The 20,838-nt window shown below is 39.5% G+C and overlaps 2 protein-coding genes across 8 annotated transcripts in view; both read left to right on the forward strand.

Moving 5' to 3' along the window:
• The window catches only part of SAP130 (Sin3A associated protein 130), an 81,121-nt gene extending 65,476 nt beyond the window's left edge, over positions 1-15,645 (forward strand). For 6 of the 7 annotated variants that reach the window (XM_077766734.1, XM_077766736.1, XM_077766737.1 and 3 more), the window contains 3 exons: positions 13,139-13,242; positions 14,331-14,444; positions 14,705-15,645. In XM_077766734.1, coding sequence (XP_077622860.1) covers positions 13,139-13,242; positions 14,331-14,444; positions 14,705-14,863 — 377 coding nt within the window. In that variant the 3' untranslated portion in view covers positions 14,864-15,645. Of the gene's footprint in view, positions 1-13,138; positions 13,243-13,729; positions 13,809-14,330; positions 14,445-14,704 lie in introns of those variants that run through there. The other variant, XM_077766740.1, reaches the window with a different exon arrangement.
• POLR2D (RNA polymerase II subunit D) overlaps positions 1-20,838 on the forward strand; it is a 450,734-nt gene that overhangs the window by 339,911 nt on the left and 89,985 nt on the right. The window lies entirely within an intron of this gene.

Consider the following 20,838-nt stretch of genomic DNA (forward strand, 5'->3'; position numbering starts at 1 on the left):
TCTCCCTCAAAATAAACATTAAAAAAAATTTTTTTTAATATTTTTTATTTCTTTCTAGGAGAGAGAGAGACAGCGTGAGCAGGGGAGGGTCAGAGAGAGAGGGAGACACAGACTCTGAAACAGGCTCCAGGCTCTGAGCTGGCAGTCAGCAGAGAGCCCGACGCAGGGCTCGAACCCACAAACCACGAGATCATGACCTAAGCGAAAGTCGGACGCTTAAACTCACTAAGCCACCCGGGAGCCCCAAAAAAATTTTTTTTAAAAAGGAGGAAATATCTTGAAGTACCTATCCCAAAAAGTTACCCAAAAAAAGAACAAAAAATAAACTTAAAGCAACTGCAAGGAAGAAAGTAGTAAAGATAGCAGTAAAATTAATGAAATTGAAAACAAAATAATAGAATGAATGAAACAAAAAGCTGGTTCTTTGAAAAAGTCAGTCAAATTAATGTCTGTAGCAAAACTGAACAGCTTTATCCTCATAAAGTCAGCCGGTTAGATGAAGTGGACCAGTGCCTTGAAAATACTACCAGCACTCACCCAGAAGCTGATAGACACTCTCAATAGTCCTCTAACAAATAAATAAGTTGGACCCATAGTTTCAGAGGTTCCAAACAGAATCTCTATTTTCAGATACTTTCACTGGGAAATTCTACTAAACTTTTAAAAAGGAATCAACACCAATTCTCTACAATTTCTTAAAAATATAGAAAGAAGCACTTCCATATTTTATGAAGGCAGTATTTCCCTAGCCCAAAATCAGACAAGGAGAGTGCAGACATAGAAAACTAATTATCAATATTCCTTATAAGTATATATGCAAAAATTCTTAACAAAGTGTTAGCAAGTTGAATACAGCAATGTATAAATAGTATATTATACCCTGAGGTAAGTATAAGTAGGGTTCCAGCTCTGCAAGGCTAGGTCACCAATTGAAAATCAGTGTGATTCACTGTTAGTAACAAGCTGTATTCATCTCCCAGAGCTAAAATAATAAAATACCACAAACTCAGCGGTCTTTAATTACAAATGTATTCTCTCATAGTTTTGGAGACTAAAAGTCCAAAATCAAGGTATCCGCAGAGTCATGTTCTCTCTGAGGGCCATGGAGAGCCCTTCCTTGCCTCGCCTTAGCTTCTGCTGGTTGCCAGCAATCCTTGGTATATTTGGCGTGCAACTGCATCATTCCAGTTTCTGCCTCCCCTTTCACATCATATTCTCTCCTGTGTCTCATCTTTCTCTCTCTTTCCTTATAAGGACATCACTAGTTGACTTAGTGCCCTCCCGCCACTGCAATTCATTATGACTTCTTCTTGATTTGATTACATCTACAAAGGCCCTACTTCACCTTTATAGGTACAAGGGTTGGGACTTCAGCATGTCTTTTGAGAGGACACAGTTCAATCCACAACAAAAGCTAATCATGTCAACTGGTGCAAAAAAATTGTTTGATAAAATTCAACACTTTTTCATGATAAATCTCTCAAAAACAGGAGAAGACTTCTTCAACTTGATAAAAAGTCTACAACAAACCTATAGCTAATATACTTAACAGTGAAAGACTGAATGCTTTCTACCTGAGATTAACTAAAGACTAGGCTGTCCTGTCTCACCACTCTTACTCCAGATTGGGTAGTGGAAGTTCTAGACATACCATAAGTCAAGGAAAAGATAAAAAGACTATATGGGTTAGAAAGGAATAGATAAAACTATCTCTGTTTGGAAGTGAGTGACATCATTGTCTACGTAGAAAATCTCAAGGATTCCATTAAAAACTGGAACTGGTAAATGAGTTTAGCAGGGCCACAGGATACAGTGTCAACACACGAATCAATTGTAATTTTAGATACTTGGAATGAACTTGTACAAACTGATACCAAACATAAAATATAATTTACAATTATTCCCACAAAAATGACAAACTTAAGTATAAATCTAGCAAAACATAGACAGGACATGTTTGCTGACAGCTATGAAATGCTGATTAAAGAGGTCTGAATGTCTGCAGTTTGTGAGTTTGAGCCCCACATTGGGTTCACTACTGTCAGCCTTTCAGCGCAGAGCCCACTTTGGATCCTCTGTCCTCCTCTCTCTACTCCTCCCCCACTAGCACTCTCCCAAAAATAAATATTTTTAAAAAACAGATCTGAATAAATGAAGAGACATGGCAACATTTATGGATTTGGAACTCAATATAAAGATGTCAGTTTTCCCTAGATTGATCAGTAGGTTTGATACAGTTCCTAACAGACTCACAGAAAAATTTTTGTAGACATAGTAAATCTTATTCTCAACTTTATATGAAAGGTATAGAAAGTAGAATAGCTAAAATCCTCTTGAAAAATAAGAGAAGTCATGTTTCCCGAGGTTAAAGCATATAGTTTCTCTGTAGTAGCTTATATAGGGTGGTGTTTGCAGAGGGATATAGATCTAGGTGCCTGGAATGGAATGGAAAGTGCAGAAATAGACCCCCACACAAATATGCTCAACTGATTTTTGACCAAATGGAAAAACAATTCAGTGGAAGGAGAGTCTTCTTATTTTTAACAAATGGTGGTGGACACCCATAAGTTTAAAAAAAAGAGAAATACCTTCAACTTAATCCTCACACCTTATATAAAAGTTAACTCAAAATGGATGATAGATTTAAATATGAAATGTAAAACTATAAAACGTTTAGAAGAAAACCTAGGATAAAGTCTTCAGGACCTCAGGCATGGTGAACAGTCCCTAGACATGACACCAAAAACACTATCCACAAAAGGAAAGGAAAATAAATTGGACATAAGAAAAACGTTTTAGTGCTGAAAGACTATAGACTGGAGAAAATATTAGCAAGCCACATATCTGATAAAGGTTCATATCTAGAATATATGTACTAGGAACTTTTAATACCTAACAGTAAATAAAAACAATAATCCAATTAGAAAATGAACAAAAGCATGAAGAGACACTTCACCAGAGGATAACACAGATGGCATGCACAAAATGATGTTCAAGGAAAACTTTCTTACAATGTGTACTTTGATGGGGAAAAGAGTAACTTTACAGTGGGCACCCCCCTCACATACCACCTCAGCCAGGTGTTTAAGGTCAATATGAATAATGATACATCGTGCTAATAGTATGTACCCTTCTGTTCAAACATAAGTGACTGTCAGTATAGACTGCTGTATGCATAAGATGTTACATATAAACCTGATGAGAGCCACAAATCAAGAAATAGTAATAGATATGGAACAAATAAAGGAATCCAAGTATATCACTAAAAGCCAGAAAACCATGAGAGAAGAGAGCAAGAGAAGAAAAGGAACAGAGAAAACTACACAACCAACCATAAAACAAGTAACAAAATGGCAAATCGGTACCTGTCCATAAAGACTTTGAATGTAAATGGACTAAATGCTCCAATCAAAAGACTTGGATGGGGGCGCCTGGGTGGCTTAGTCGGTTAAGCGTCCGACTTTCGCTTAGGTCATGATCTCGCGGTTCTTGGGTTCGAGCCCCGCATCGGGCTCTGTGCTGACTGCCAGCTCAGAGCCTGGAGCCTGTTTCAGTCTGTGACTCCCTCTCTCTCTGACCCTCCCCTGCTCACACTGTCTCTCTCTCTCTCTCCTAGAAATAAATTAAAAAAAACATTAAAAAAAAAAAAGACTTGGATGACAGAATAGATTAAAAAGCAAGACCTATCCATTTCAGACCTAAAGACACATGCAGATTGAAAGTGAAGAGTTGGAAAGGCATTGATCATGCAGATAGAAGTGAAAAGAAAGGCAGAGTAGCAATACTTATATTAGACAAAAAAGGACTTTAAAACAAAGACTGTAACAAGAGACAAAGAAGGACACTATATAATCAGAAAAGGGAACAGTCCAACAAGAGGATATAACAGCTGTAAATATTTGTGCACCCTGCATGGGACCACACAAATATATAAAGCAGCTAATAACAAATGAAATAGTCAATAGTAATACAGTTGGGGACTTTACACCCCACTTACATCAGTGGATAAATCATGTAAAAGAAAATCAACAAGGAAACAGTGGCTTTGAATGACACATTGGACCAGGTGGATCTAACAGATACATTCAGAACATTCCGTCCCAAGACAGCAGAATACACATTGTTTTCAAGTGCACATGGAGCACTCTTCAAAATAGATCACATGTTGACCCACAAAACAAGTCTCAACAAGTTAAGATTGAAATCATACCCTGTATCTCTTCTGACCACAGTGCTGTGAAACTAAAAATCAACCACAAGAAAAAAGCTGGAAAGAATACAAATATATGTTGGTTAAATAGCATACTACTAAAAACACGAGTGGGTCAGCTACGAAATCAAAGAGGAAATCAAAAAATACATGGAGACAAATGAAAATGAAAATAAACACAATGATCCAAAATCTTTGGAATGCATTAAAAAGTGTTCTAAGAGGGAAGCTTATAGCAAAACAGGCCAACCTCAAGAAGCAAGAAAAATCTCAAGTAAACCTTTCTCCTAAAGGAGCTAGAAAAAGAAGAAAAACCCCAAACCAGTACAAGGAAGGAAATAAATATTAGAGCAGAAATAAATGAATACAACAGATTAATGAAACCAGTAGCTGGTTCTTTGAAAATATCAACAAAATTAACAAACCTTTAGCCAGAATCAGCAGGAGAGGACTTGAATAAACAAAATCAAATGAAACAGGAGAAAGAATAACCCGACACCACAGAAATACAAAGGAATATAAGAGAATATTGTGAAAATTATGTACCAACAAATTGGACAACCTAGAAAAAAATGAATGAATTCCTGTAAACCTGTAACTTACCAAAAGTGAATCAGGAAGAAATAGAAAATTTGAACAGACCAGTTACCACCAATGAAATTGACTATTACTCAAAAAACTCCCAAAAAACAAAAGTCCAGGACCAGATGCCTCCACAGATGAATTCTACTCAACAATTACATTTTTAAATTTTAAGTAGGCTCCCTGCTCAATGTGGGGCTTGAACTCACAACTCTGAGATCAAGAGTTGCATGCCCTACCCACTGAGCCAGCCAAGCACCCCCTACCGAACATTTAAAGGAGAGTTAATACCTATTCTCAAACTATTCCAAAAAATAGAAGAGGAAGGAAAGCTTCCAAATTCATTCTATGAAGCCAGCATTACCCTGATGCCAAAATCAGATAAAGACACCACAGAGAAAGAGAACTATAGGCCAGTATCTCTGATGAACATAAATGCAAAAATCTTCAACAAAACACTAACAAGCCAAATCCAACAATATATTTTAAAAAATCATTCACCACAATCAAGTGAGATTTATACCTGGCTTGCAAGGGTAGTTCATTATTTGCAAATCAATCAATGTGATACATCACCTTAATAAAAGAAAGAATAAGAACCATGTGATCATTTTAATAGATGCAGAAAAAGCATTCGACAAAGTACAACATCCATTTGTAATAAAACCTTCAAACAAAGTAGGTTTAGAAGGAACATACCTCAACATAATAAAGGCCATATATGAAAAACCCACAGCTAACATCACAGTCAATGGTGAAAACAGAGTTTTTCCCCTAAAAGCAGGAACAAGACAAGGATGTCCACTCTCACCACTTTTATGTAACATATAACTGGCAGTTCTAGCCACAACAGTCAGACTAGAAAAAGAAAAGGCATCCAAATTGGGAAGGAAGAAAGAAAAATTTGCAGATGACATACATAGGAAACCCAAAAGACTCCATCAAAAAACTATTAGAACTGACAAATGAATTCAGTGAGTTTTCAGGATACAAAATAATTATACAGAAATCTGATGTATTTCTATATACTATTAATGAAATAGAAAAATTAAGAAAACAGTTCTGTTTACAAGTGTACCAAAAGTAGAAAAATACTTAGGAATAAACTTAAGCAAGGAGGTGAAAGACCTGTACTCTGAAAAGTATAAAACATTGGTGAAAGAAATTGAATATGACAAAAATGGAAAGAAGCTTCCAAGAATTGGAAGAACAAATATTGTTAAAATGCCATTACTACACAGGACAACATGCAGATTTAATGCAATCCCTATCAAAATACAGCAACATTTTTCACAACTATAACAAATAATTATGAAATTTGTATGGAATCACAAAAGTCCCTGAATAGCCAATGCTGTCTTGAAAAAGAAAAAACTAGAGGTATCATAATTCCAGATTTCCAGATACAGTACAAAGCTATAGTAATCGAAACAGTATGGAACTGGCGCAAAAACAGAAACATAGATTAATGGAACAGAATAGAGAGCCCAGATATAAGCCCATGGCTATGTGATCAATTAGTCTTTGACAAAGGAAGCAAGACTATCCAATGGGAAAAAGACAGTCCATTCAACAAATGATGTTGGGAAAACTGGACAGCTACAAGCACAAAAATGAAACTGTTGGAGCACCTAGGTGTCTTGATCTGTTGAGTGACTTCGGCTCAGGTCATGATCTCATGGTTCATGGGTTTGAGCCCTGTGTCAGGCTCTATGCTGACAGCTCAGAGCCTAAGCCTGCTTTAGATTCTGTCTCTCTTTCTCTGTCCCTCCCCCACTCTCATTCTCTCCTCTCTCTCAAAAATAAACATTTTAAAAAATTAAAACAAAGAACAAGAATGAAACTGAGCCATTTTCTTAACACCATACATAGAAGTAAACTCAAAATTGATTAAGGACCTAAATGTGAGATCATTAAAATTCTAGAGAACACAGGCAGTGATTTCTCTGACATGGGCCATAGCAATATTTTTCTGGATAGGTCTCCTGAGGCAAGGGAAGCAAAAGCAAAAATAAACTTTGGGACTGTATCAAAATAAAAATCTTCTGCACAGTGAAGGAAACAGCAAAACTAAAAGACAGCCTACTGGATGGTAGAAGATATTTGCAAATGATATATCTGATAAAGGGTTAGGATCCAAAATAAAAAAAGAGCTTATATAATTCAACACCAAAAACACGCAAATAATCTAAGCAAAAATGGGCAGAAGACATTTCTCCAATGAAGACATCCGGATGACAAGATGCTCAACATCACTCATCATCAGGGAAATGCAAGTCAAAACCAAAATGAGATACCACCTCACACCTGTCTGAATGGCTAAAATAAAAAACACAACAAACGAGTGTTGGCGAGGATGTGGAGAAAAAGGAAGCTTCATGTACTGTTGTTGGGAAAGCAAACTTGAATAGCCATTGTGGAAAATAGTGTAGAGTTTCCTTAAAAAATTAAAAATAAAGGGGCACCTGTGTGGCTCAGTCGGTTGAGCGACCGACACTTGATTTCGTCTCAGGTCTCATGATCTCATGGTTTGTGGGGTCAAGCCATGCATCAAGCTCTGCTCTGATGGTACAGAACCTGCTTGGAATTCTCTGTCTCCCTTTCCCTTCCCCTGCTCTCATGTGCTCGCTTGCTCTCTTTCTCTCTCTCAAAAATAAATCTTTTTTAAAAATTAGAAATAGAATTGGGGCACCTGGGTGGCTCAGTCACTTAAGCATCTGACTTCATCTCAGGTCATGATCTCACAGTTCCAGAGTTTGAGCCCCATGTCTGACTCTCTGCTTACGGCTCAGAGCCTGGAGCCTGCTTTGGATTCTGTGTCTCCCTCTCTCTCTGCTCCTCCTCTGCTCACACTGTGTGTGTGTGTGTCTCTCTCCCTCTCTCTCTCTCTCTCTCTCTCTCTGTGTCTCTCTCTGTCTCAAAAATAAACATTTAAAAAAATAAGAATTATCATATCACGTAATTCCACCATTGAGTATTCACCCAAAGAGTATGAAAACACTAATTTGAGAAGATTTATGGGCTCCTATATTTATTGCAGCATTATTTACAATAACCAAATATGGAAGCAGCCAAAGTATCCATTGATAAAGGAATGGATAAAGAAGATATACACAAGGGAATATTACTCAGCCATAAATATGAATGGAAGCTTGTCATTTTTAACAACATGGATGAATCTACGGGGTATAATGCTAAGACAAATGCCATATGATTTCACTCATGTGCGAAATTTAAAAAAACAAAAAAGACAAACCAAGAAACAGATTCTTAATTTTAGTTCTAGAACAAACTGATGAAACAGATTGTTAGTAGAGGAAAGGTGAGAGGGAGGAGGGATGGGTGAAGTAGATGCAGGGGATTAAGAGTACACTTCTGATGAGTACTGAGAAGTGTATAGAATTGTTGAATCACTATATTGTATACCTGATACTAACATAACTCTGTGTTAATTATACTCGAATTAAAGAAAGATAGTATGTGCCCCTCATAGGCTTTGAAAGCATTGTTACTTCCCATCTATAGCTCCTGTCATAACTACATTCTAATCCTAAGAAACATCAGACAGATCCAAATAGAAAGGCATCTTTCAAAATTACTTGACCAGCACCCTTCAAAACTGTCAAGCTCTTCAGAATCAAGGACAGTCTGAGAAACTGTCAAGCCAAGAGCTGTCTAGGGAGACATAATATTTTCGTTAGGTCCTAGAACAGAAAATGAACATAAAAAATTTTTTAATTTATTTTGAGAGACAGAGTGTGAGCAGGGGAGGGTCAGAGAGAGGGGGAGAGAGGAAATCCCAAGTAGGCTGCACACTGTCAGCACAGAACCCACAAACCATGAGATCATGAGACCTGAGCAGAAACCAAGAGTTGGACATTTAACTGACTAAACCACCCAGGTGCCCCCATAACATTTTTTTCTTTTAATGTTCATCGTCACTAACCATTGAAGAAATTTAAATTGAGATATCACTCCACACCTATTAAAACAGCTGAAACAAAAAATACTGATAATACTAAATGCTGGTAAGGATGTGAAGAATGTCGATTTTTCGTACATTCCTTTAACACTTTGTCCCACTGCCTTCTGACTTTCATTTCTCCTAAGAAGTTAGTTAGTGATTCTGTCTGGGTTATTTTGTAAGTGATGCATCTTTTTTCTTTTGCTGCTTTGAAGATTTTCTCAGGTTTGACTTTAAAACTTTTTCTTGAGGGGGCGCCTGGGTGGCTCAGTCGGTTAGGTTTCCGACTTTGGCTCAGGTCATGATCTCATAGTCCGTGGGTTCGAGCCCTGTGTCGTGCTCTGTGCTGATAGCTCAGAGCTTGGAGCCTGCTTCAGATTCTTGGTCTCCCTCTCTCTCTGCCCCTCCCCCACTCGCTCTCTGTCTCTGTCTCTCAAAATAAAGACATAAAAAAATTTTAAAAACTTTTTCTTGAGATCTTTGCATTTTTCATACTTTGAGTTCCTGGAACTTTTGGACTATGTTATTGGTTTTCAATAACTTTGAGACATTTTAGCCATTTTTTTCTTTCAATATTTATTTCTTCTTCTAGTACTCCCAATACCCGTGTGTTGAGTCTTTTAGTGTTGTCTCACAGTTCTCTGAGGGCCTGCTTATTTCTGTCACCTGTTACTCTCAGTTCTTCAGCCCGCCTCATCTATATCAGCCTGTCTTCAACCTAATTTTCTTGTGTACCAGTTCACATCTGCTATTGTGTCCCTCTAAATGAGTTTCTTAAAGTATTTTATTGTACTTTTTAACACCAGAATTTCCATTTGGTTCCTTTGTTTTTATAATTTCTACCTCTTTATTGACTTCTCTACTTAATTTGACATGTTCTTCATACCTTTCTTCTTCACTCCTACATTCCTTTCATTCAGTGAATTTATTTTTAATGGCTGCTTTGAAATCTTTTTCTGGTAAACATGACATCTGGTCACTCTCCCAAGCAGTTTCTGTTGCCTGTTTCCTCCCACCCCCTACCCTACCCCACGTCTGGGTCACACTTTACTGTTTCTTGGCATGCCTCATAATTTTTTGTTGGAAAGCAGACATTCCAGATAACTCTGGAAACTGGTCTCTCCCCACCCCAACCCAGGTTTTTTATGGTTGTTTGTTTGTTTATTTGTTTAGTGACTGCTTAGATTTTAGTGAAGTCTAATCGTCTACACTGCCAGGTATGCTGAGCCTTTGATGTTGCTCCTCAGGAAGGCATGGCCCCGGGTGTGCCTGCAGTCACGCTGGACTGCTGTGGTGGCAGTGATAGAGCTCTGGCCCACTCTTTCCCTGACCACACCCAGCTGATTAGCCCTGCTAATTGCTTGCTATTTGCTCTACCCAAACGCAGTACTGGAATATTCCCCGGAACACAAATTACATTCCTCTGCAAACTAATCCAGTCAGATTGTAGCTCCTTCCCAGAGTAGTTGCTGAAGTCAGTGTTTGATATTTGTTCGGCCCCCACGAGGGCTTCTCGCAGCCATCTTACTCTTTGTTCTTTCCTGCAAACTAGTGAGCCCATAGTCCAAGCTGTATCTTCATTTGATCTACAAATCTCTTCCCAGTTGCCTTTCACTACAACCTCCACCGTCTTAGGAGCACCTTTAGGTTTCAGCTCCGTAGTCTGTGGCACATGGAGTCAGTTGTTTTGGGAACAGATTAGAAGCTACCTGTTTTATGGCTTATCCCCAACCCCGCCTCTGGCAGAATCTCTGAGCAAGGACTCTGGAGGTGGGTGGGGATGGTGGCAACCTTCTGTCTGAATAACACCCTGATCTAGGAGGTGAGCATCCAGTGGAAGGGAAGAGGAGTGGGCTTGCCTCTCCTAGCATAAAACCACCACTTCACAAAGCGGGAGAAGAGCTCCCAGCGCTCCAGGGCCTCAGGTGCAGCCTCCATTCTGGACTAGGGATTGAACAGGAGAAGAGGCCCTGCATCTCAGTTGTACACCCCGGGACTTAGCCTCAGCAGCAGAGACCGGAACAGGATGAGAAATCCTGAGGACCTGCTCCTCCCAGGAAGCCAGCCTTCCACCTGGCAGCTGGAGGAAAGGCAGCCCCGTGTTCTGGGCTGCTGCGGTCTGCATGGGCTGTCCACCTCACTGGACTGGGAGAGAAACACACAGAGGGAGTGGGCTTGGTTCAGATACCATGGGCTCGCACAGATGGGCTTAAATGTATGTTGCATGAGTAGATTTTCTCTTTTCCCTTAGGTTTCCAGAGATTTAAATAGTTATTTTTAAAATTTTTAAATTTTCACCACTTTGACTAGAGAGCAGATTAGTGGAGCACTGTCTTTCTACAAGTCAGTTGTCTCTCATACTTCGCCCAGCTAGCTGCTCTGGAAGGCAGCTTTGTAAAAACTAGAACATGCACTTACCATATGACCTTACACTCCTGGGCATTGACCCAGAAAATGAAAACCTGTGTCCACACAAAAATCTGTGCACAGCTGTTCATAGCAACGTTTGTTGGAATAGCCAGAAACTAGAATGTACTTATTGGCCATTTGTATATCTTTGTTGGAGAAATGACTGTTTGGATCCTTTGACCTTTTACGTGGTTTATCTCTTTATTATGGAGTTGTGAGAATTTTTCTGTGTTCTACGTACGAGTCTCTTACCAGATATATCCCTGTACCATCTTGGCAACTTCTGAGTCTATCATTATTTCAAAGTGAAGAGGTGTTTTTTTTTTTTTGTTTTGTTTTTTTTAATATCTAAAATGAAATACCAAGGGGCGCCTAGGTGGCTCAGTCACTTAAATGTCCGACTTTGGCTCAGGTCATGATCTCACAGTTCATGTGTTTGAGCCCCGTGTCAGGCTCTGTGCTAACAGCTCAGAGCCTGGACCCTGCTTCAGATTCTGTGTCTCCCTCTCTCTCTGACCCTCCCCTGCTCACGTTGCCTCTCTCTCTCTCAGAAATACATAAAACGTTAAAAACAATTTTTTTAATAAAAATAAAATGAAATATCCAAGTACAGTACACCAAGAACTGGTGAAATATGAGTAGGCTGCATCATCATCATCATGGTTGTGGCATTGTACTAAGGTTTTACAAGATGTTACCATTGGGGGAAACGAGGTAGAGTACTTACGATTTTTTACAACTTCATGTGAATCTCCAAGTACCTCAAAAGTTTAAAAATTCTTTAAATCATGTGCATGCTAATATTTGCCTTCTAGATAGGGTTTGTTTTTTGTTTTTTGTGGTTTTTTTAGTGTTTTATTTATTTTTGAGAGACAGAATACAACTAGGGGAGGAGCAGAGAGAGAGGAAGACACAAAATACAAAATAGGCTCCAGGCTCTGAGTTGTCAGCATAGAGCCCAATGCAGGGCTCGAACTTGTGAACTGTGAGATCATGACCTGAGGAAAAGTTGGACACTTAACCCACTGAGCCAGCCAGGCGCCCTGGTAGGGTTGTTTCTTTTTTTAATAAACTTCTTAAAGCAGTTTTAGGTTCACAACAAAATTGAATGGAAGGTACAGGGATTCCCACGCACCCCCAGCTCCACACCTGCACAACCTCGTCCACTATGAACACCCCCACCACAGTGGTGCATTGGTGTGTTTGATGCACAGACACGAAACACATCGTTTTCACCCAAAGTTCATCACTTATATTAAGGCCCAGTATTGGTGTTCTACGTTCTATGGGTTTTGACAAATATAGAGAGAGTTTTTCAAGAATATTTTTTTAAATAATAAAGCAAAATTTTAAAAATATTTTAAAAATACCTTTAATGATCTGTTAATCTGTAAACACATTTTAAGTTGTAGTTAAACTAATTAAAACTTCACATATACAGCTAAACTCACTTTTGAGAAGTACCCCTCAATCCTAGTTTCTCTCTCCCCAGTCCAGAGGATACATTTCATGTTTATTTTACTACAGTTCTAGTTACTGGACTTTTCTATCCAAATGTGAAATGTTATTCACCTTTGACTCCTTTCATTTCCCAAGATCTAGATAACAGCAAAACTCTTCTGAAACTTCATGCCCAATTCTCCACAGGCTTGGAAGCATCACCCATGAGCGAGGGCTCTGAGCAACCCCAGACCATTTCCTTTCCTTTAAGAGTTTGAAATATTAATTTGCTCTCTTTTGTACTCATTAGATTAGCGGAGTACGTCTTTACAGAATTCTTTGGGGGTGAACAAAAGAAGAAACTTTGATTCACATTGTGACTTCTATTCCTAATGACTTCATGCAAAGGAGTTATTTAAAGATATTTAAGTAAAGAAATTCTTGATAAAATAGTAGCACATCAGCAGCTTGACCTCGAATTATTTTAGCTTTATAAAAATTGAAATATACTTTTTATTTTTTTATGGTTCCAGAAGAGAAGAAAGCTATGCTGCAGGAAATAGCTAACCAGAAAGGGGTGTCCTGCCGTGCTCAAGGCTGGAAGGTTCACCTCTGTGCCGCTCAGTTGCTACAGCTGGTAGGTAGAGTTCTAGTAGAGTCGTGTGTCCTGCTGAAGCGAGGCACAGATGCTGGTGGCATCTGAGTCCATAGAGTTTCCTTTTGAGTAATTCTGAAGCATTCCCACCTAACGTGGGTCATGGCAGAATTTGTACGTATAATATACAACTGTTGTATCTATGCCATCGATACAGTTCAAACACATCTTAGTCTGGTACCCAGCACCCAAATCTGTTGAACAGCTGTGGTTGTAAGACCTCCAGTTAAGCTTCAGTATTTTGTGTCATTGCCATGAATCTGTACCAGAGAGCCTCAAGTGCCTAACTGTAAGCCCTCGCTCCCCACAATGCTCCTTATCATGGGAACCAGGCTCAGCTCCCACCTCTTCCCGATTAGTGGGGTTTATTTCCCTGCCAGTTTGCAGTATTCAAATCAGCTGTCGCCTCCTCCCATGGGAACCAGGGGACACCTCTCCCTCTCGATACTACAAAGCCTGCCTCCTACAGCCCCTGCTTGTTCACTCTGTTCCTGAGTGCAGCCCCTGCGTGGCCCTGCGTGGTGTGTGGTGTCCTCCTCCCCTGGGCTGTGAGTATATTGACTAGTAACTGCTGTTGCTCTCATGTGTCCAATGTTGGCGGGTGTTACGTGTCCGTTTCCATTCCCTAGGGCGGGAATCCTTCACCAAGAAGGTGAAGGGGCGCCAATCAAAACAACCTCAGTGAAGTTTTTCCATCTGTGGAGTAGCACTGATCTGAAGAACATTGTCTATTATGAGGGTCTAAAAATAAAGTAGTTCCATGGCTACTTTTTGACCTCTAGAAAAGTATATTCTCTGAAACTAGACTTATTTTTTAGAGCAGTTGTGAATTCAGGGCAGCATTTAAAAGTTACCCTTGGAGATGGACTGTATGACAGATTGTTGTGTTAATCGTTGTTGATCAGTCCGCTTGCTGTACGTTAGTGCCCTAGTCCGGGGGAGAAAGGGTCCTGCCCCCCAAATGGCTCTCATACCGGTTACACAAGTGATTCCAGGTGGGTGCATTTGCCTGAAGGTACTAAGGAAAAGTACCTCTGAAGCCATGATGCCCTTCCTCTTGTGTGTTGCAGACAAATCTAGAACATGATGTTTATGAAAGACTCACCAACCTACAGGAAGGGATTATCCCAAAGAAAAAAGCGGCAACTGATGATGACCTGCACCGAATAAACGAACTGATACAGGTTTGACTGAGCCCTTTCCCTCTGATCATCCAGTTTATGGGGTTATCCCTGTATCAGTAGTCTTACTTCTCCTGTTTCCCTCCCTCTTTCACTAATACATTTAGTAAAAACCTACTGTTTACTTCAGCCTGCATTACCAAGAAAGACTAAAACATTTTTTCCTATGGAAGCCTCAGAATGGCCTCAGTCCAAAGGTGAAAAGTTGTTAAGAAGCCTGGTGGTCTCCCACTTACCAATTGGTGATGTGTCTTCTGTTGCAGGGAAACATGCAGCGGTGTAAACTTGTGATGGACCAGATCAGTGAGGCCAGAGACTCCATGCTTAAGGTTTTAGATCATAAAGACCGTGTCCTGAAGCTTCTAAACAAGAACGGGACTGTCAAGAAGGTGTCGAAATTGAAGCGAAAGGAGAAAGTCTAGACCCAGAAGAATCAGGACTTTGGAAACAGAATTTATGAAGAATGATGTTGCGGGTGGGGGGAGGGTTTTGGTTATTTTCAAAATGGAACCTTGAAATAAAGGAAGTATTCCTTAATTCACACAAGAAAACAGAGGGACCCATGGTACCCAGTGGCACAAACGGATCAGAGCTGTTCTGACGCGGTGAACTGCATTCTGTCTTTCAGGCATATCCCTCTTAAACTCGCTGTGTCATAAATGACCCCTGGTGCATCGGTGTCTGCCTGTTAGAATCAGTGACACAAATGAGTGGCTGGCAGTTTTCCGCCTTCTGGTTTATAAACTGTATTTATCTGATGGATTCCTGCAGGACCCATACTGAGCCTGGACTGAAAGCATCCACTTGGACCATCTGTTATCTCTCGACACTGAAAATCAAACCTCTTCCTCTCATCCCAGCCAGTTCTTACTCTGTCTGACCTTCAAATGCCTGAGCTGGCCTCTTACAGCAGTACCATGGCACCGAGAGACTTGCCACATCTCACACTCTAAAGGGTTCGAACTATTAATTCTTGTCATTTTTTTAAAGAACCATTTCAAAGTGAAATTGTTATATTGTCTGTCTGCGTGTGTCAGAGTTGGGTTTTTGTGGGGGTTCAGAGCAGACAACATCTGAAGTTGCTCTGAGGCCCTTGTTCGAAGTACATTCTCAGTTCCTGTACTTCCGTAGCTGGCGTGATGCTGTTAATTGTATGTACCGCACATCCCCAAGTGTTAATAAAGGACTCAAAGAGGGTTTTGTACATGAGCAGTTTGCATCTTTCTGTAAAGTGAACCAATGCAGTGCTGTCCCCCATGTGTGCACCCTACTGTAACTCCTCACACATTGTTGAAAGGCGACTCTGCAAAGTTCCGTTCTCCCATACGAATGAGTTCCCCTTATCCTGGTGTTTTGAAGAGGTCACAACGGCAAAGCCTGTTGGCTCATGGTTATCGTAAATACAAGACTATGTTTTGTCCTGTTGCAGGTACAGATTGGTCAAATCACAGAACGACTGAGGCTGGGGGGTGGGGGGGAGGGCTGCCAGCAACGGTGGGTTCTCTTCATACGTTTGCTCTTGCTTCTTCTGAGCCACCTGAGTAGCGCCGTAGTGAAGCTTGCTTCCTCTGAGCACCAGCCACCATCTCTGTCCCTTCCAGCTGGATGTTCTTCCTTAGGACATGGGTTGCCAACTTGGGCCTGGAGCTTTCCTCCTTGCCCTGACCCTTGACCGCTGACCCAAATAGATTTAAGACAGGGGGTCTGTGCCAGTTCTGACCTGGTCTTTGGGACCAACACTCTGCCTCCCCCGAAACAGGCCTCCTCGGGTTGAAATGGTAAGCTCCCATGTGGCATAGCCCTGGGGAAGGAACAAAGCAGGCCCTGAGGCAGGTCACTGGGCCTGGGCAGCCGAGGCCAAGGAGCCTCAGAGTAATCAAGGCAGTCCCCCAGAGGTACACAGCCAACTTGAAAAACTATTCTTGATTGCTTGCTAGACACCAGTGCTGGAAGAATGTTTCTTTGCCTCAGTTTCTCTTCTGTGCACATAACTGCACCCGTGGTTTCATGTGGTGTGCCAGCTGTGATTCACATGCTGGGGATCCTGCGTTACAGACCTGTTCTAAAAGTATTGTCACCTCAATGTAAACAAAACTTAGATGACCCTGGTCAAAGGAAGCTTAGCAATGCAGGTTAGAACAATAGCATTTTCAGTATTTCCTTGCCTTACACAGTCAGAAGTTGGGGGAGGCAAAGGATGCATCTTGTCTGTGTACTGTGATGTTTAGACATAGCTTTACTGAGGACTCACGTACAATAAACCAAACCTTTCGAAGTACACAATTTGATAAGATATGACATGTATACATGCCCATTTTGCCATCCCCACCGTCAAGGTCGTGAACATATCCATCAGACCCAGTAGTTTCCCCTTGTGCCTCGGATCTCTTCCCTCTTATCCCTGCCTGCCTCCCTACCTTCAGACAAGCATGCGTCTGTTCTCTGTCACTGGATTGGTTTGTATTTTCTGGAATTGTATAGGAGTGAAATCATACAACATATTCTTTTTTGAGGGAGGGAGTCTGCATGCTTTACTCCACATAATGGAAATTTATCCTGAAATGTATCCATGTTTCTATAGGTCATTGCTTTTTGTTGCTGGGTGCCAAGCTCTCCACTGCCAGGATGTTTCACAAGTTGTTTATCCCTTCACCTGTAGAAAGACACTCAGGTTGCTAGCAGGTTTTGGAATTATAGATACAACTGTTCATTACATTTCTGTTCTTTATATGGACGTGTGTTTTGATATTAAAGTACTTCTGCTTTCGAGGGATTTATAAGCAAGAGATAGTCCAGAAACCAGTCTTTTGTTCCAGAAAACTATCATTCACAAACTTAAAGATTGGAAAGAGTTGGAAATATATTTGGGGTAAAACTTAGATTTGGCTTCTGTTCTCTACATCAGAAAATCAAAGAAACATAAATCTGGGGGAAAGAAGTTTTAACCCATCTGCTTTGTCTAGAAAATCTCTCCTATATTTTTTTAACCTTGATATTTCAAAACCCCACTAAATAGAAATATGCCGTATACTATTTTCATTTTCAGTGATTTTTTTATCACAGTAATAATATAGAATCATACAAGTTTAGAGTTATTTGAGGATTCTCAACCTGTGAAAAAATGGACACCTTTTGAAAAGATTATTTTTTGATACTTTTTTATTGTAAAATACAGAACAGATATAGAAAACTACATGAAACAAGTATATAGCTTCATAAATTTTTTAAAGAACAACTTTGAAATTACCACCCAGGGTAAAAACTAGAACTGTATTAGTCACCTCGGAAGCCCCACAACTGCTCCATCCCAGTCACAACCCTCTATCTCCCCCTATACAGCCACTATCTTGACTTTTTCAAATAACCAATTTTATTGTATACAGTTATATAGAGTAAAATGCCAAAATCTTAGCTTTATAGTTTTATGCATTTTGACAAATATATACACCTTTACCTAACCTCTGAATACAGATATGTGTGACATCACCATAACCCCAGAAAGATGGCCCCTTTGTAGCCAACACACCTCTGCCCCTCACCAAGGTAAACAGCTCATCTGTACAGTATCACAGATTAGTTTTGTCTGCCCTTGAACTTCATATAAATGCAGTTATAGAGCACATGGTTATTTGTGTCATATTTTGAAATTCATCCATTTGTTGTACGTATCATAAGTTGTTCCTACTGCCGAGTGGTATTCTGTGTAAATACGCAAGTTTATTCATGTCCCTGTTGAAGGACATCTTGCTTGCTTCTGGTTTTTGACCATTGTGAATAAAGCTGCTTGCTATAAACATTTGCATGTAGGTTTTGTGTGGAAATAAATTTTCAAATCAGTTGGGGGAAAAACGAGGAATGTGATTGCTGGCTCATGAGGCAAAACTGTTTAGTTTTTGTAAGAAACTTCCAAACTGTCTTCCACAGTGGCTGTCCCATTTTACATTCCCATCAGCCATGAATGACAGTTCTTGTTGCTTTACATTGTCTTCAGTGCCGCTGCATTCTGGATTTTAGCCATTCGAACAGAGAAATAGTGGTTTCCTGCTTTTGTGCATAATGATATGAGAATCACTTGTCATATGTTCGTTTGCCATCTTCATAGCATTTTTGATGAGGTATCTGTTCAGATCTTTGCCCATATGTTAATTAGGTTGTTTTCAGATTGAATTTTAAGAGGATACTGGTATATTGAGGATACTGGTCCTTTTTCAGAAAGATATGCATTTTGCAAATAGTTTCTTGCTATCTGCGGCATATCTTTCCATTTACTTATTAGTGCCTTTTGAAGAGCAAAAGTTTTCAATTTTAATAAATTACAGCATCAATTTCTTTCTTGTGTGTGGATCGTGCTTTGGGGTTATATCTAAAGACTCATTGCCAAACCCAAGGTCATCTAGATTTTTCTCCAGTATTTTGTTACAGGAGTTTGTTTTGTTTTGTTTTTGCAATGAAGCAGTAATTTTATTTTATCTTATACTTTATTTTTTATAATTTACATCCAAGTTAGCACATGGTGCAACAATGATTTCAGGAGTAGATTCCTTAAGCCCCTTTCCCATTTAGCCCATCCCCACTCCCACAGCCCCTCCAACAACCGTTTGTTCTCTATATTTAAGAGTCTCTTATGTTTTGTCCTCCTCCCTGTTTTTATATTATTTTTACTTTCCTTCCCTCATGTTCATCTGTTTTGTATCTTAAAGTCCTCATATGAGTAAAGTCCTATGATATTTTTCATATCTTGCTTAGCATAATATCCTATAGTTCAATTCACATAGTTGCAAATAGCAAGGTTTCATTCTTTTTGATTGACAAGTAATACTCCTTTGTATATATATACCACCTCTTCTTTATCCATTCATCTGTCGATGGACATTTGGGTTCTTTCCATACTTTGGCTATTATTGATAGTGCTGCTATACACATTGGGGTGCATGTGTCCCTTCAAAACAGCATACTTGTATCCCTTGAATAAATACCTAGTAGTGCAATTGCTGTGTTGTAGGGTAGTTCTGTTTTTAATTTCTTGAGGAACCTCCATATGGTTTTCCAGAGTGGCTGCACCAGTTTGCATTCCCATGAATAGTGCAAAAGAGATCCTCTTTCTCTGCTTCCTCGCCAACATCCGTTGTTTCCTGAGTTGTTAGTGTTAGCCATTCTGACGGGTGTGAGGTAGTATCTTAGTGTGGTTTTGATTTGTATTTCCCAGATGATGAGTGATGTTGAGCATTTTTTCATGAGTCGGTTGGCCATCTGGATATCTTTGGAGAAGTGTCTGTTCATGTCTTTTGCCCATTTCTTCACTGGATTATTTGGTTTTTTGGGTGTTGAGTTTGATACATTCTGTATAGATTTTGGATACTAATCTGTCATTTGCAAATATCTTCTCCCATTCTGTCAGTTGCCTTTTAGTTTTGCTAATTGTTATAGGAGTTTTATAGTTTTGTGTTTTACATGTGTCTGTGATCCATTTTGAGGTAATTTTTATGACCGTGGAAGGTCTGTGTACATGTCTGTGCTTGTGTGTTTTTCCAATCCCAGCACCATTTATTGAAAAGACCGTCCCCATTAAATTACTTTTGCTCCATTTGTCAAAGATAACTTGACACAAAGATAATTTGTGTGGCACTATTTCTGGGCCCTCTATTCTGTTCTTTTGATGTACTTGTTTGTTATTTCACCACCAGTACCACTCTGTTTCAACCATCATAGTTTTATATTAAGTCCTAAAGTTGAGCAGTATCAGTTCTCCAACTTTGTTCTTCACTGCTGTGTTAGCTATTCTGGGTCTTTTGTCTTTTCATATAAATTTTAGAATCTGTTAATATCTATGAAGTGCCCTGCTGGAATTTGGATTAGAATTACATGGAATCTATAGATCCAATTGGGAAAGAATTGGCATCTAATAATGTTGGATGTTCTAGTCCATAAATATGGACACCTCCATTTACTTAGGTGTTTTATTTTTTTCATCAGAGTTTTGTAATTTCCCTCGTATACATCTTGTACACATTTCATTACATTTATACCCAAGTATTTCATTTTGTGTGTATGCTATTATAAATGGTACTGTGTTTTCAAATTCTAATTGTTCACTGGTAGTATATAGGAAAGAGTCAACACTTATATAGTATTAACCTTATATGCTGTGATGTTCCTATATTAACAGAAGTGCTTTTGTCAACCTTTCGGGACTTTCTACATACACAGTGCCATCTGTAAACAAATACAGTTTTATTTCTTTTTTCCTAGTCTCTGTAAGTTTTATTTCTTTTTCCTGTCACATTGCACTAGATAGACTTCCAGCAAGATATTGAATAAGAGTGGTAAGAGGTCCAATAAAGACTAGCCACTGCATTGGCCCTTTCTCTCATTTAAAAAAAAGCGGGGGGGGGGGGGC

The sequence above is a fragment of the Crocuta crocuta genome, unplaced genomic scaffold, assembly GCF_008692635.1.
Source record: "Crocuta crocuta isolate KB4526 unplaced genomic scaffold, BGI_CrCroc_1.0 scaffold5, whole genome shotgun sequence".
In the NCBI taxonomy this organism is placed as follows: Eukaryota; Metazoa; Chordata; class Mammalia; order Carnivora; family Hyaenidae; genus Crocuta; species Crocuta crocuta.